Here is a 16,389-nt window from a genome sequence, read left to right on the forward strand (position 1 = left end):
GACAAATTTCCGGTTCAACAGATGGCCCCACGTTCTCATCAAACACTCTTTGACATGGTAAAGAATGTATAGTTGACTTTATTACTATGAGCTACCCAGTCCCTGAAGTGATGAACACAACATTTCTACCACCATGCTTTAGAGATATTATGAGTTTCTTCACCTGAAATACATGTCACACGTCTACTGTTACTTTGACCAAACAACTTCTTTAGATTGATCAGTCTTCAGCACATTGTACCAGAAGGCATGGTATTTGTATATATATTCATTATAAAACTGTAATCTCACTGTAATGTTCTTTTTGGATAGCAAATGCTTTTGATTTAACCTTTATACCTTTCATGCACGTTGAATAATATAATCTCTTTCTGAATGTAGATGACCCCAACTGTAGTAAATTTTGGGGTTCTTGGAGACTTCTTTTAGCATCAGTTGGTCAGCTCTTGGGCTGACTTTGCTGGACCGGCCTGGGATATCAATAGCGGGTGTCAGCAAGTAGAATGAAAGGAGATCAATGAACATTGATTCACTGATCATTCTGCCAGCATTTCTTTGCTTCTAGTTTCAGTGCTGTCAGGAAGAATGAAGGAAGAAGCTACTCAATACAATCTGGGCTTGATTAGCTTCAATGGTGTGCAGACAGGGCTGGTGCAAAGATTTTTGACACCCTAGGTGAAACCTCATTTTGCCGCCCCTCCCTGGCTCCACCCCTGACTCCACCCCTTTGCCCTGCCCATGTATACTCCACCTTTTTAATGAAGCGCCCATAAAATAGAGTCTCACCTGTGCCCATCGAATATGGTCTCAGCTGTGCCCATCAAATACAGTCTCACCTGTGCCCATCGAATACGGTTTCAGCTGTGCCCATCAAATACAGTCTCACCTGTGCCCATCAAATACAGTCTCACCTGTGCCCAACAAATACAGTCTCAGCTGTGCCCATCAATTACAGTCTCAGCTGTGCCCATCAAATACAGTCTCACCTGTGCCCATCAAATACAGTCTCAGCTGTGCCCATCAAATAGTCCCACTTGTGCCCATCAAATACAGTCTCACCTGTGCCCATCAATTACAGTCTCAGCTGTGCCCATCAAATACAGTATCAGGTGTGCCCACCAAATACAGTCTCACCTGTGCCCATCAAATAGTCTCAGCTGTGCCCATCAAATACAGTCTCAGCTGTGCCCATCAAATACGGTATCAGCTGTGCCCATTAAATACAGTCTCACCTGTGCCCATCAAATACAGTCTCACCTGTGCCCATCCATTCTGCCTCACTTGTGCCCATCAAATATCGTCTCAGCTGTGCCCATCAATGCGGCTTCCCCACTGCCAATCAATGTAGCCTCACGGGGGGGGGGGGGGGGGCCTCGGTACATACTTGGCATTTGGCAGATCAGTGAATATACATTTACACACACATTTGCAAATGTCATTGTCAATATATAATATACAATCTCATCATCTAAGTAAGACACACAGCAACAGTTTTTACTCACCAAAAAAGGGCTCAGCAATGTGATTGTGTGTGACACGGCCAGGAGAGTGTCCTCGGGGGGGGCATGCTGGACACACACATGTCAGAGCGACGGAGAGCATCCTGGGGGAGTGTGCTGGCGGCACTTTACACACGCATCATATCATTGGGGAGCGCGCCCTGGTGGGTGGGCTGGACCTGGACACTGTCACATGACACTCACTGTCAGAACGATCTCCGCTCCGAGTCAGAGTGCAGAGCGGAGAGCAGGCTGGGGGGTGGGATGGGTGCTGCAGTGGAAACACGTCAGATCGGCAGGCCCGGGGGGGAGTGCTGGACTGTAGAGTGGACACACGTCACACAGTGTCAGAGCGGAGATGGGGGGGCGGGGGCGCTGCTTCACACATGTCATAGTGGCTGCCTAGTGTTGCAAGCTCTGTACACTGACAGTGCAGGAGTAGTATAACTAGCGGCCGGGCGCCCTAGGCGGCAGGGCGCCTTAGGCGACTGCCTAGTCCGCCTAGTGGTAGCACCGGTCCTGTGTGCAGAGGTGACATTAGGGGTCTAATAAACTCTCAATGTCTCATAAAAGAGAACCTGTCACTCCATATATGATATCACATAAGTGGATTTTCAGCCTGCTTGATATAGCAATATAGTTAAGTGAAAAAAAGAAAAACTTAAAAAAATTAAAGTTAAATAAAATCAAATAAAAAAATAATTTTTGAACCCCTTGCATTCACATGTGAAAGTAAAAGCACAAATTAAGTGTATTTATGTATGAAAATGATGAGAACAGCACATGTATTAGGTATCCCCAGGCACACTAGAGTGAGATGAATAATTCTAGTGCCATCATTCAGGGTTAACCCTAAAATGATGACCTTTAAAGCCTTTTATAGCATCATCTATTGACAATTTTAAGTGCCTTTTTTTCAGAAAAAATGAAAAGGTGACCTAACATCATACACCCTAACCACTGGCCCAATTCCCGCAGTCGTGGATTATGAGCTGTCAGTGCCCACGCAGTCGAAATAGTGATTTGGGGATTTGAAATCCCTGCTTGTCTTCCTACTCTTTCTGCAGGGCTTCCAGGACAGATTAGAGCGATTTGGACTGGTCTAGCTATCTTATCTATTTGAATCATTATACTTAATTAGGATGTGTCCCTCTGCTTTATACTACATAATCTATTTAATAATATATTTTATCTATACCCAATCCATATTTATATATATAAATACTGTATATAAATATTTATTTATTTTTCTGTCATTTTGGACTATTGTTTGCTTAACTTATCAAAATTTTCATATATATTTTCTGCCTATTATAATGTTGCTGTGTGGTTCTGCGGTTTGAGAGAATGAGTTTGTAGACTGGATATGCCTGTTATTATGGCTGTATGTGCTTTAACCTTGATATAATTAAAATATCTTTCCTTCTAGTTATAAGGACAGGCTGGTGCCATGTCTTCGAAGGTTGTCCCTTTCTATCAGAAGAGGCACAGGCATTATGACCAATCATACAGAAATGTTGATACTAGATATGTAGTTAAGGAATATTCTGCACAAAAGTAAGTAGTGCTCACATAAATATAATTTGTAACACTGTATTATATGTTGAAATCTGTCTTTTGTGCACACTACACAGTTTTCTGTTAGAATTCACTGGGATAGACTGATCCAAACTTTCATTATAAAGGAATAATTACAGAAATTAAATAACAGTGAAAACATACAGTCAGGTCCACAAATATTGGGACATTGACACAATTCTAATCTTTTTGGCTCTATACACCACCACAATGGATTTGAAATGAAACAAACAAGATGTGCTTTAACTGCAGACTTTCAGCTGTAATTTGAGGTTATTTACATCCAAATCAGGTGAACGGTGTAGGAATTACAACAGTTTGTATATGTGCCTCACACTTTTTAAGGGACCAAAAGTAATGAGACAATTGGCTGCTCAGCTTTTCCATGGCCAGGTGTGTGTTATCCCCTCATTATCCCATTTACAAGGAGCAGATAAAAGGTCCAGAGTTCATTTCAAGTGTGCTATTTGCATTTGGAATCTGTTGCTGTCAACTCTCAATATGAGATCCAAAGAGCTGTCACTATCAGTGAAGCAAGCCATCATTAGGCTGAAAAAACAAAATAAACCCATCAGAGAGATAGCAAAAACATTAGGTGTGGCCAAATCAACTGTTTGGAACATCCTTTAAGGGAAAGAATGCACTGGTGAGCTCAGCAACACCAAAAGACCAGGAAGACCACGGAGAACAACTGTGGTGGATGACTGAAGAATTCTTTCCTTGGTGAAGAAAACACCCTTCACAACAGTTGGCCAGATAAAGAACACTCTCCAGGAGGTAGGTGTATGTGTGTCAAAGTCAACAATCAAGAGAAGACTTCACCAGAGTGAATACAGAGGGTTCACCACAAGATGTAAACCATTGGTGAGCCTCAAAAACAGGAAAGCCAGATTAGAGTTTGCCAAACAACATCTAAAAAAGCCTTCACAGTTCTGGAACAACATCCTATGGACAGATGAGAACAAGGTCAACTTGTACCAGAGTGATGGGAAGAGAAGAGTATGGAGAAGGAAAGGAACTGCTCATGATCTAAAGCATACCACCTCATCAGTGAAGCATGGTGGTGGTAGTGTCATGGCGTGGGCATGTATGGCTGCCAATGGAACTGGTTCTCTTGTATTTATTGATGATGTGACTGCCGACAAAAGCAGAAGGATGAATTCTGAAGTGTTTCGGGCAATATTATCTGCTCATATTCAGAAAAACGCTTCACAACTCATTGGACGGCGCTTCACAGTGCACATGGACAATGACGCAAAGCATACTGCGAAAGCAACCAAAGAGTTTTTTAAGGGAAAGAAGTGGAATGTTATGCAATGGCCAAGTCAATCACCTGACCTGAATCCGATTGAGCATTGATTTCACTTGCTGAAGACAAAACTGAAGGGAAAATGCCCCAAGAACAAGCAGGAACTGAAGACAGATGCAGTAGAGGCCTGGAAGAGCATCACCAGGGATGAAACCCAGTGTCTGGTGATGTCTATGCATTCCAGACTTCAGGCTGTAATTGACTGCAAAAGATTTGCAACCAAGTATTAAAAAGTGAAAGTTTGATGGATGATTGTTAATCTGTCTCATTACTTTTGGTCCCTTAAAAAGTGGGAGGAACATATACAAACTGTTGTAATTCCTACACCGTTCATCTGATTTGGATGTAAATACACTCAAATTAAAGCCAGAAGTCTGCAGTTAAAGCACATCTTGTTTGTTTCATTTCAAATCCATTGTGGTGGTGTATAGAGCCAAAAAGATTAGAATTGTGTCGATGTCCCAATATTTATGGACCTGACTGTAGTAGGTGTAGGTGTCCACTATTGTATTGGCTCTACTGTCTTACAATGTGTTCTTTCCTAAACAGACTGGGGCCTTTTTCCACCTCTTACAGAAGATTATTACTGGACCAATATATACTGTACAGTTCTCAATACATGATGACTACTCAAGAAATTTGTATAGATTATAACTATGTCCAGGAGACAAATGACTACTGTAGTTTTAATATTTAGTAATATAATTTTGACAGTGATAGTTGGGTCCAGTGGTTAGACCTGCATGGCCTATTTGGAATAAAGAGCTCCCTACATTTAAAGAGGAATTGAACTCTGTAATCTGTTCACAAAATAGGCAGGCAGAGGGCAAAGGATGGGCAGCTCATTGCCTCAGGTCTCATTGCAGCTGATTTTCTCTATTGCTGATGTTCTATGCACTGTATGTCTGTGTGGAGTTAAAGGAAATGTATTGTTTCCTCAAAATCTCCAGCAAGGAGACAGTGAACAACACAGTAGGGATATCACTAAATCTCATTCCACATCTCTAGAGACAGTAGAGCCTTATATATCACACATCCGATCTACAGTACAGCTATGGGGTTGTAGGAACAGGAGGGTCTAGGCACCCTCACACACCAAGAAGTGCCCTGCTACCTTTAAGAGGAAATCAAAACAAAACATGTTTCATACAGCAAATCTTCACCTTCTGAGTTAAAGTATTTGTGAACACACTGCTTCTATACGATTACATGTCTCAATACAACTTTATTTTTTTAAATGACAATTTTTTAACCGTTATTGTATCCTTTTATTATGGCTGGCAGGTGACATCACATCTTCATCAGTCCCTTGTAACTGTTTAGAAGGGGAAGATACAGTGGAAAAGTCCTGGTCTATGGCTCAGTCACATGCATCAGACAGGCGGGCTAACATTACGCATATACACAGCGGAGATGTAACTTCCCTGAATGTGTGTGCTGCAGTCCAGAACCAGCTTTGGTTTTGACAGTAGTTCCCAGCTGAAGCCCAGCTGTCAAAACTAAAACTGGCCCTGCAATGCATCACACATATATGGGGTAGTAACTCCGCCACTGTGTGTGTGATATAAACCCACTCACCTGCCCGCTGTGTCAGTAATCCTGCCCACCCACTTTGTGATAATGCCACCTTCTATGTTTAATCTAAGCCACACCCACCCCATTACTAAACTAATAGGAACGTGGAGGGGTGTGGCCATAAAACTGACCATTGGAGGTTCAGGCATGTGTAGGCATGCCATCCTGTAACGCCCTGTAACATCACAGGGATGCAAACTGGTCTTGGCAGCATGGATCTTCTTCCGTGTTTACCATGGTCTCTTTGAAGCAAGGACTCAAGGGAACTGTCAGGATCAGCAGGGTTTTAAAAGAGGTAGAGTAAATAAAAAGTTAGAAAGCTGAAAAAAAAAATTAAAAAAAATATGGTTTGCTTAACCCAATTATTCTAGCAGGACCCTATGCCATAGTGGCCTGACCTTATGGTCTTAACTTGCTTAACTACCTTTATGGAAAACATCTTCCCCATTCTATTGGCAGCCTTCACTACCCCCTTTTTGGTTGTATAAAGCATACCTCCTGTTTTTAATCCAATGTCAGAAACTCCTTCTGCTTTACTTTCTGTAATAGCGATGTTTCTGCCTTGGATACCTGACCATTATTTCATGTTATGCTTATCCTTTAAGTCGTTTTTATATTTGACTGGTTGAGCACTCTTTGTATGCCATTTGTCTAAAAAGTGACATGTATTTTCTGTACTCCTAAATCATGTTATCCATAAACTATTTGAACAAGAAAAAAAATACATGCTTACCACACATTTATTAAATCTTACTTTGTGGGGTAACATACACTTTAAGTTCCACTTGAATGAGTATTTGCATGTCTTCTTAAATCAAATTACTTGTTAAATAACTTTCTGAATGAATCAGGCAGAGTTTTTGGTTGGGCGGACAAACAGCTAATATTTTGGGGATTCAGGAAGATAACGTACAGTTCTGAGACAGCTTCAAACACAAACAAAAAATAGAAGAAAAATGTTTTCAATTTAATGAATTTTAATAATATGACCATATATTCCTAAATAGAAAAAAAAAAAATTAAACAAGAACAACGCAAAAATGATTTATTCAAAAAGGTGGAATGTTTGTCAAATGAAAGTGCTGCAATAGATTGATTGGACATCATCTCCTCTCTGTCACTGCAGAAGAAGCACCTCAGCTTCTGCTGTAAGAAGTTCAGCAACTTCCTTCTCCGGTTCAAGAATAAAATGCGTTTGTGGGGCTGATAGAGATGTTCAAGAATACCATGTCCCTGCATTTAAAAAAAGGTACATGCAACTGTGTACCATGCATGGATGGCTAGAGGCAAACTAAAATAGTTACATATTATTTTTTTTTACTCTTAATATGCTTTGGATCATTAACACACTAGTAGTAGTAGTAGTAGTAACAGTAGCAGTAGTAGTACTTTGTAGTAGCAACAGCTTAACTTACCTTAAATTAACTAAAGGTGAATCTTTTTTTTTGTTCATTGTTGTATAGATTTTTATTGCTGTCTGTGTCCCCTGTTAAGGAGATTTACCCTCTCTATTTGACCTATTTACCAATATTCCCAAAATTGAAAGTAAAAGAAAATCTAAAATGTTGAGTTGTCACCAGAATAGGAAGAGAGCTGAAATCTTCCAATGGGGACACTAATTCAGGTGAATCTGGTAACAATCAGGGATTACTCACTTTGGAGGGATATCCTTTCACTTCCTGTTTTATCTATGGGACAGGAAATATAGGTAAATCTCACCAAGAAACACAGATAGCCCCCCAAAAAAGACTCTAGTTATAACACTCTCTTGCTCATCCAAAAGGAAAAAAAAAAAGTTTTACCTTTAGTTCTACTTTAAAATCTTACTTTTGGAGCTTGGTAATGAAAATTGAAATTTAAACTCTTTGTCATAGTTCATATATCTTATTTATATTACAACAAGGTAATACTACTAACTAACAAGATGAGCATATACGTCAAATGATGCACTGAGCAACCTTGAGACTCGATGTCATTGTGAATACAATTTACAAGTACAGGAACTAAATTCAATGACATTAGTGGGAATAAAGGTATAACAATTATAATGATTCATTTAAAAATATCTTTCTCTTCAGTAATATTATCGTTAATTTATGGCTTTTTATTCAGATGAAAATGTTCAGTCTTTAAAAAACCTGACAAAATTAATTGGTTTAAAACTTAACTGTAGCCATCTATAAAATGCCATGTAATTCAGTGGGGATGGTATTTTTTTATGTTCATGAACTGACTTCTGCTGAGCTGTTTGGCTGCAAAATGGTAAAAGAAACCCTGCTCTGGGGTAGGAATTCAGGAAATTAACTAGCCTTGCTCTTTCCACTCAATAACCTGCACTACATAGTGTGTGGGTGTGGCAGTGACTTTGCTATTAAAACTCCCATTGCTTTTGTAGCAAGCGGTCACAGGCATTTTCATGCTACCCTGCATGTGCTGTCATTAGAGAAAACTGCTAATGATATAAATTACAAAGCTTAAATACATTTCACAAGATGAAACTTTTCACATTAGAAATCTATAAATATATTTTTTTGGGATAGCTTTTGATCAGCTTTAACAATCAAAGCTGTACTGCATACATTTTGACACTTCCTTCAAAGTTATGGCAAACTAATCTTTAAACTTTATAGAAACAATATTAAGTTGCATTTTTACAAGCAGAAGGGACAATGTCATGATGGCCCTTAATAGCATCAGCAAGTCTAACAACCAAAATTTGTTTTATACTTTATTCCCATATTGTCAGTAATAATACGTTAATTTTGATTGTTACCTGTTATAAAATGTAAATATATGAATATTGTTTACTATTAAATAAACTGGAAAAAAAATTACTGCTCAAATGGCATACTGTACATAAATGTAAAATTAGATGTCACCTAGTTATCAAAGAAGAGTTCACAAAATGTTCTTGTTTGTTTTATCTTATTTAATATAAGTATACATTAGAGTCTGCACAACCTAAGAAACAGGGAATACAGAGCCTTTATACTAAATTACTTAAAGCAGGTATTGGTTTTGTGATACAACTGAGCTTCTCAGTGTCCTTTGAGAATGCATTCATTAACTAAATTGCATTTAGAATATGTTTAAACTTTTAAACATGTAGTTAGCATTAATAATAGATAACAAGCAATTAAACATAATGTTGTTGGGGTGATGGAAAATCTTAACATGTATTAATAAACATTTTAATGAATATGCGTAGTCTGAGAGTTTTTAGAGATTGAAATAACTTAAATTGAAAAAGTAGGCATCTATATTAAAGCATGATAATATTTTCCTTCTAGGTTTCATCCACATACACAATTCTAATTTGTATATATGGCCCACATTCTCATACCATACGTATAAGCTTTTTATTTGTTGGGGTCTCCTCAAGAGACAATACTATTAAGTTGTCACCAGAGCAAGACATGAGTGTAGACCTTCCAATAAGAACACAAATTCCGGTGAAACATGGAATAAGTGTTCCCATAGCAAGAGGAATTACCCTCACATTGTAAAGTTTCCTTTCATTTTATGGTGCATTTCTAGGACGGGAAATGAATTGTGCCCATGGGGACAGAGGCAGCTGAAAAAAATGCTCTTATGACTCGTACACAAGATTGCACATTTCGACAACAAAATCCATGTTTTTTTTCTGTCGGATGTTGGCTCAAACTTGTCTAGCATACACACGGTCACACAAATCTTGTCGAAAATTCCGAATGTCAAGAACGCGGTGACGTACAACACATACGTCGAGCCGAGAAAAATGAAGTTCAATAGCCGGCTCTTCTGCTTGATTCTGCGTGGAAGTTTGTGCTTCGGAATTGTGTACACACAATCAGAATTTCCGACAACAGATTTTGTTGTCGGAAAATTTGAGATCCAGATCTCAAATTTTGTTTGTCAGAAATTCCGACGGAAAATGTCTGATGGAGCCTACACACGGTCGGATTTTCCAACAACAAGCTTCCATTGAACATTTCCCGTTGGAAAATCCGACCGCGTGTATGCGGCATTATAATGAAATGAAGAACAGGTGCACTTGAATAATGTGGATGTAGCCTTAATTTCCTTTCCCTTTTTTCCCTTTTTTACCTTTAAAGTACCACCCACCATAACACCATAACATTAAATTGGTAAAACAAAACTTTACAAAATGTAGACTTATCAGCTTAATGTTTTTAACTGTGTAAAGATAATGCGTTCTACTAGTGTTTACAGTCTGAATGGCCCAGGCATTCAGGTAAGGATTTTTTTATTCTTTCATTTTGTGCATTACTCAAAAATAGATTCTAGCAAAATTTAGCTTTATAGCTTGGTGGGAATGTGAAAGTTTACAGCCTACTGCGCTAAGCTTTGTTTGACTAATTGCCATAAATAAACATCACTGAAAAATATTGCTAGGTATGCTTAGTGCATATGCATGCTCTATGCAACTCATATATGCATTCCAGGTAGCGCTTTCAGTTTGCTAGGATTTTCTGTATGAAAATGCCATGGTCAAGATCATTAGAGATCAGCAAATTAGCTCTGATGATCATATGCGAGTGTATGCTAAATCCCGGCTTAAACTTCTTCACGATAAGGTCAGTAATCTCTTCTGTTTATTCTATTTTCCACATCTGCCCTACCAACAATGTATGTAAGTGTATGAATTAAGTTTTATGGGTAATATCTTGATATGGTTAACTCAGCTCCCTCACCTCTAATAGCCATAATTTACCATAACAAACAATAAGATTTTTTCCCCTTTGGCACATGCATAACCTGATATTTGTGCTTTGGATCAGTCAGGAAGAATATGGCTGTTTATATGTAATAAAAATATTTCATCAGTTTCTATTTAGGCAAAAAGTTGTATCATCAATGGTAGCAAAGGGCATTGTTAATATATAAATTGGAACCGTCTTCAAGAACAATATTATGAAAAAAGGGTTAAAGTGAACCCACACTCCAGATGTTCTGTACAGAGCAGATTCTACAAGGTTTATATTCTTAGCTTTATTAGCCAGGAATATTTTAACTGTACCATGCTCTGATTAAAAAAACAAATGGAAATTGATGTGCTCCATATTCTAAGCCACGAAATAAAAAATACTGTGTAATACTTTTTTCACACTATTTAGACATTTTTTCCTGTGCACCATTCACATTTTTAATGATGATGACAATTGTGCAATTATTTCTTTATACTAGATTGCCTTTCAAATTCTTCTTTATTGATACTACAATCTACTCACTACTTATACAGAGTGGGGCAGCACTGAGACACTTTGGGAATAGGATAGTACTATGCATGTTTAATTCTCAAGCATGATGGGAAAATATGTCATAAGATTACAAAAAGCTGACGAGAAAATAAGAGCAATTATGAAGGAAGAATATAAGAAAAGTAAGAAGCAGTTAGCAGTTTAAGAATATAAAGTAGCAAGCAGGAGATAGAGAATAAGGGAGATAGTGAGGATCAAGAATAAAAGGCAGGAAATAAAGCAAGAAAAAAAAAGAAAGATGGTATAGCAAGAAGGAAGATCAATTAAGTCAGCACAGAAATAGACTAAAGCAATATGAGCCTCATGCACAATTAATAAACAGATACTAGTAAAAAAGAAAAGGAATGGTAGTATTTTGTCTGGGAGAATTATTGCAAGATTGCTATCATCACAAGAATTACAAATGATGAAGAGGAGAATAATGGCAAAAATACAGAAAATTGAAATACTAATAGTGTGGAAGCAGACACAACCACCATCGGTAGGAATGTGACTTAAAAGAGTAGAACAGCTGAACCTTTTGGAGGATTTGGTTTGGACATCCAGGCAAAAAAAAGGGATATATTTGAAAACATGGTCTTTATGGAATCTTTTCATTAACACAGAGGAGGGAAGAATCCTTATAGATGTGAATTCTAATGATTGAAAAATAAAGAGGTTACTATTAGAGTCCCGGTAGATGGCGTGGTCAATCAGGAGAGGGGGGTGGGTGGGGAGGAGGAGGAGGTGAGGGAAAGGTGTGAGACGGGTTCCGCATCCCCCGCCTCTTTTTTTTTTAGATTAACAACCCCCCTTTTTTTTTTGTGAGGGTTTTGCTTGGTTTGATTCTGTTTAGTTTGATTTTGTTTGGTTTATAAAGGTAGAGATAGGAGAGAGCTTGACACCTTAGGAATACATAGGGAGAACCCCTCAGGGTGGAGTCTGAGATATATTCTGACTCAGGGTGGGAGGTGACCCTTTGTATGATGTAACCGGGGGACTAAACAGAGATAGTTGTTTTTGTTGAATCCAGAGTATAAGCCCCGGAAGAAAATGAATTTATTTGTATATTAGATTAGTATATTATTATATTTATTGTGGTAAAGTGTTAGCCTTCTTTTTCTTTGAAATAAATAAAATATTAAATTGGAAAAAAGAAATACTAATAGTGTCAATTAAAGATTAAATGTTAATATCTGGTGGATTAGGTGTATGGGAATATGGAGTACTTTAATTTTTAAATGAGATCTAATGTCACAAAAAAATTCACAGAAACGTCAAAAAAAAGGGCCACATCATATACTTTAACAGCTTAGGACAACTGGTTTGTACCTAGGTTATAGAAAGTCAAAACAACCTGCTAAAGACAAGCTTTGAGCAAGCATGAGGTGTTGGCAGTTGGCAGTGTACATTGTTTTTATTGCATTAACTGCTGTACTTATAAAAGTTTACAGTCAGTGAATTCAAGAGAAGTAAATCTGTTTTTTTTTTTTTTTAATTCCTCTTCACATAATTGTATGTTTGGAAGTCAACACAGCTTAATTTCACAGTATTTCACTTTTCTTCACCCATTAGACCAAGAGTAGAAATCAGTGCTTTCTTACATTCTTACTTTACACCGAAACTGATCACAGATATAGGATTGCAGAGGTCCTTTTATCCATTATACATGGAACTTTATTTTGTTTAACACTTGCATCAGTTTCTTCTAACAAAGATGCAACAGTTTACAATTAGTATGTAGCATTTGCTTGATATTTATATATTAATTTAATATAGCTTTCACTGCATTATTTCTTCATTCACTTGAGTGTTATTTTTATGTTATTTTTACATATAGTGCAAGATTTTCTGTCTTGTATACAGGTTGACTGATTTCCCATTGCTGAAATGCAACACCCGCTGTTCAATAATCAATTATCAATTACAAGTACAATTTTGTTCCAGTAAGAGTCAAAAGGATAATCAAAGGAGTAGCCAAAACATCTGCTGAGCACTGAATAAAAATACTATTCATGTTCAAGTCAGTATTCAGTCTTTGTACATTGTTTCCTATTGCAAGCCCTGATGAAGAGTGTGTTTTTGGGCCCCAAAGCACATTGGCTACTCTTTTGACTGTCCTTCTGTCCTTTACTGGAGCAAAATTATATCTGGATTATTGAACATTGCTGTAGCACTTTAATTCCTATTTTTGCTGTATTGCACTACAAACCAAGGAATCTGTGAAGATCCTCTGATGTGTTGAAGCTGCCTGTCTGACAAGATCACTTACATCAGCAACTTTACAACGCTATGGAATAATAACACCAATAGGAAAACCTCATGGGTCCAGCGCTAACGTTCCACATTCCCAAGTATATCTTTGTGCAGCTGTTTTTTTAGCCCTTTTTCTAAATTCTGCAGCCCAGTCAACAAACATTAATACTTTTAAATGCCTTTAGAGTTCACAGGTAACATTCCCAATACTATGCAGTGATGCATTTAAATTTGTGATGATGAGGTTTGGGAAAATAGAAGCATGATTAATGAATATTCATGTGTGTGTGTAAAATATAGAATAAAGTGTTCTTTAGGTTGTACACATTCATATATAAGCTGTATTCTTTTTATATCTGTGTGTTTTACAGTGCCTCACTTTTATGTCAGAGGCATATGGCATTGGTTCTAAACTGGATAGGTGCTTCTTTCCACCACACTCATATGAAAGTTTATGTGAATGCAGAAGGTCAACGTGGCACTGAAGTGTGCTATTTAGCTGAAACAATTTAGCTCCATCTATTTAACTAAAATTCCACGCTTAGGTGTGTGCTGCAGCCTCCCTGAAAAAAACTTCACAAGTGAAGTCCAATTAGTTTATTATAAAAGGAAGGGAATATGGCGCTGCTTACAACAAATATTTGAAAATTGTGTATAATTATAACTGTGGTGCCATATACAAATTATTTTTTTATATAAAATATGCGTGAATATCCCAAATCTCCTTATATCACAACTAAAAGTAAAAGCAAACTGAAAACAATATGAACTTGTGTCTGTTGCAGCCAGTATATGATACCTGAAAATTCCTTAATAAATCAAGTAACATAAAAAATACACAAACCAAAACCAATGTAAAAAAAAAAAAACTAAACCAATATTTAAGTCCAAATCTGTGATAAAGAACTATCCCCAATAAATGTCCATAATTCAAAAAAATACCAACGTGACTTGTGCAGAATCCAGGTGATAACACTTTATCACAATTTCTGTGCAGAGAAATAAGGTGACTTTTCTGTGTTCCCCCTTTGTTTTATGTAGAAAATAAATAAGTGCAGTGCTATGATTGCAAGAAAAGGGAAAAAATGTATGTGATTCAAACATATATGTGACACAATGACACAAACTCTAACATAATAGATGTGAATGGATATTAAGCAATGTGCTAATATAGTGACTGCACTACACACAAATGTCCAAATTGAACAAAATGATGAAATGCAGTCCAATTAGGTTTGTGATCCAATACGCATATGAGAAGTTCCTGGCATTCCTGGGAACCTTGGAGTGAAAAAATGGAAGCAAAAACCACCACCGTGAAAGAGGGAGGAGGCTTACCAGATAATATTGACTTGGCGGGGCATATACCACCCAAGTCAACAAGGCTTGTTGGGTTCAAACCACCCAATGGGGACAGCAGATCCTGGAACTCCATCAGTCCATCAGCCTCAGACGGTCATGAGATGTTAGCTGAAGGCTCCAGGAGTCTCGGGGAGCATGAAAACTTATTGTCACAGGAAGGGTATCATGTAATAGAAAAAGGGGGCTGACATAGCATGATGCCGTTTAAAAAGAAGGTGGTTTATTAAAAATATTAATTCAACACTCACACTTGGAAGAAATTGATACAGCATGTAAAAGCATGAGGTGATGTTAGCGGAAGGTCCACATAAAATTAATAGTAGAAACGGGCACTCATAGCGTAAATCCAGTATTAACAAAATTTATTTTCCAAAGGTAAAATCTTTTAAAAAGAAGGAGCTCCAATTGCCCCAATTTGTATAGGCATACAAACAGTTTCCTGGGTCTGGACGGCGCTACATTCCACAGACCACAGTGCAAAAAACGGAAGTACCGGAAGTGAATGCGTACCAAGTCCCGCCTTGCGCGTTTCGTCATTGGACGTCACCTGAGGCGATAAAACGCGCAAGGCGGGACTTGGAACACATTCACATCACTTACGGAACTTCCGTTTTTTGCGCTGTGGTTTGTGGAACTCACGCCGTCCAGACCCAGGAAACTGTATGTATGCCTATATGAATTGGGGCAATTGGAGCTCCTTCTTTTTAAAAGACTTTACCTTTGGAAAATACATTTTGTTTATACCAGATTTACGCTATGAGTGCCCGTTTCTACTTTTAATTTTATGTGGACACCCTATTACACAAGCAACTCCACAGAGCAGGAGGTCATATTAACCATTGGGACACCAGGACCAGAGGCATATCTGACCATATGCTCTTTACCCCTGCAGGGGTAGGGTTTTCTGGTGAGTGCATAAAACAAAGAGGGAGCACAGAAAAGTCACATTATTTCTCTGCACAGAAATTGTGATAAAGTGTTATCACCTGGATTCTGCACAAGTCACGTTGGGATTTTTTGAATTATGGACATTTATTGCGGATAGTTCTTTATAGCAGATTTGGACTTATATATTGGTTTTGTTTTTTTTTTACATTGGTTTTGGTTTGTTTTTTTTAAATGTTACTTGATTTATTAAGGAATTTTTTCAGATATCATATACTGGATACAACAGACACAAGTTCATAATTTTTCCAGTTTGCTTTTACTTTTAGTTATGATGTAAGGAGATTTGGGATATTCACGCATATTTTATAACACGCCTGCCAATAATGTGAATTCACTGTGTAAAGTTTTAATGTATCAACTTGCTCATTTTATGACTTTCCTCTATCAGTCAGGCCTAAAACATATATATACATATATAAAAAATATAGTACCAATAGAGCATGATTGCTTATGTACTGTAAAAGGTAAAAACCTGTTAATCTGGTAGGACAAACACTAGAGCATTTTTTGTTAGACTACATACCATACAGTATTGTTATACATTTTACAGTATTAGTTTTAGCAAATTCCAACTTGCAAAACAAATATATAACCATTTTTGCCACATGCATTTTTTGATCTT

The 16,389-nt window shown here is 37.6% G+C and overlaps 1 protein-coding gene across 2 annotated transcripts in view; it reads left to right on the forward strand.

The window, feature by feature from the left end:
- MYOM2 (myomesin 2) overlaps nt 1–16,389 on the forward strand; it is a 241,805-nt gene that overhangs the window by 41,074 nt on the left and 184,342 nt on the right. The window contains exons 2-3 of one of the 2 annotated variants that reach the window (XM_073626642.1): nt 2,929–3,056; nt 7,088–7,210. In XM_073626642.1, the coding sequence (XP_073482743.1) occupies nt 2,950–3,056; nt 7,088–7,210 (230 nt within the window). In that variant the 5' untranslated portion in view covers nt 2,929–2,949. The remainder of the gene's footprint in view (nt 1–2,928; nt 3,057–7,087; nt 7,211–16,389) is intronic. The other variant, XM_073626643.1, reaches the window with a different exon arrangement.

The sequence above is a fragment of the Aquarana catesbeiana genome, linkage group LG04 (genome assembly GCF_042186555.1).
Source record: "Aquarana catesbeiana isolate 2022-GZ linkage group LG04, ASM4218655v1, whole genome shotgun sequence".
Classification (NCBI taxonomy): domain Eukaryota; kingdom Metazoa; phylum Chordata; class Amphibia; order Anura; family Ranidae; genus Aquarana; species Aquarana catesbeiana.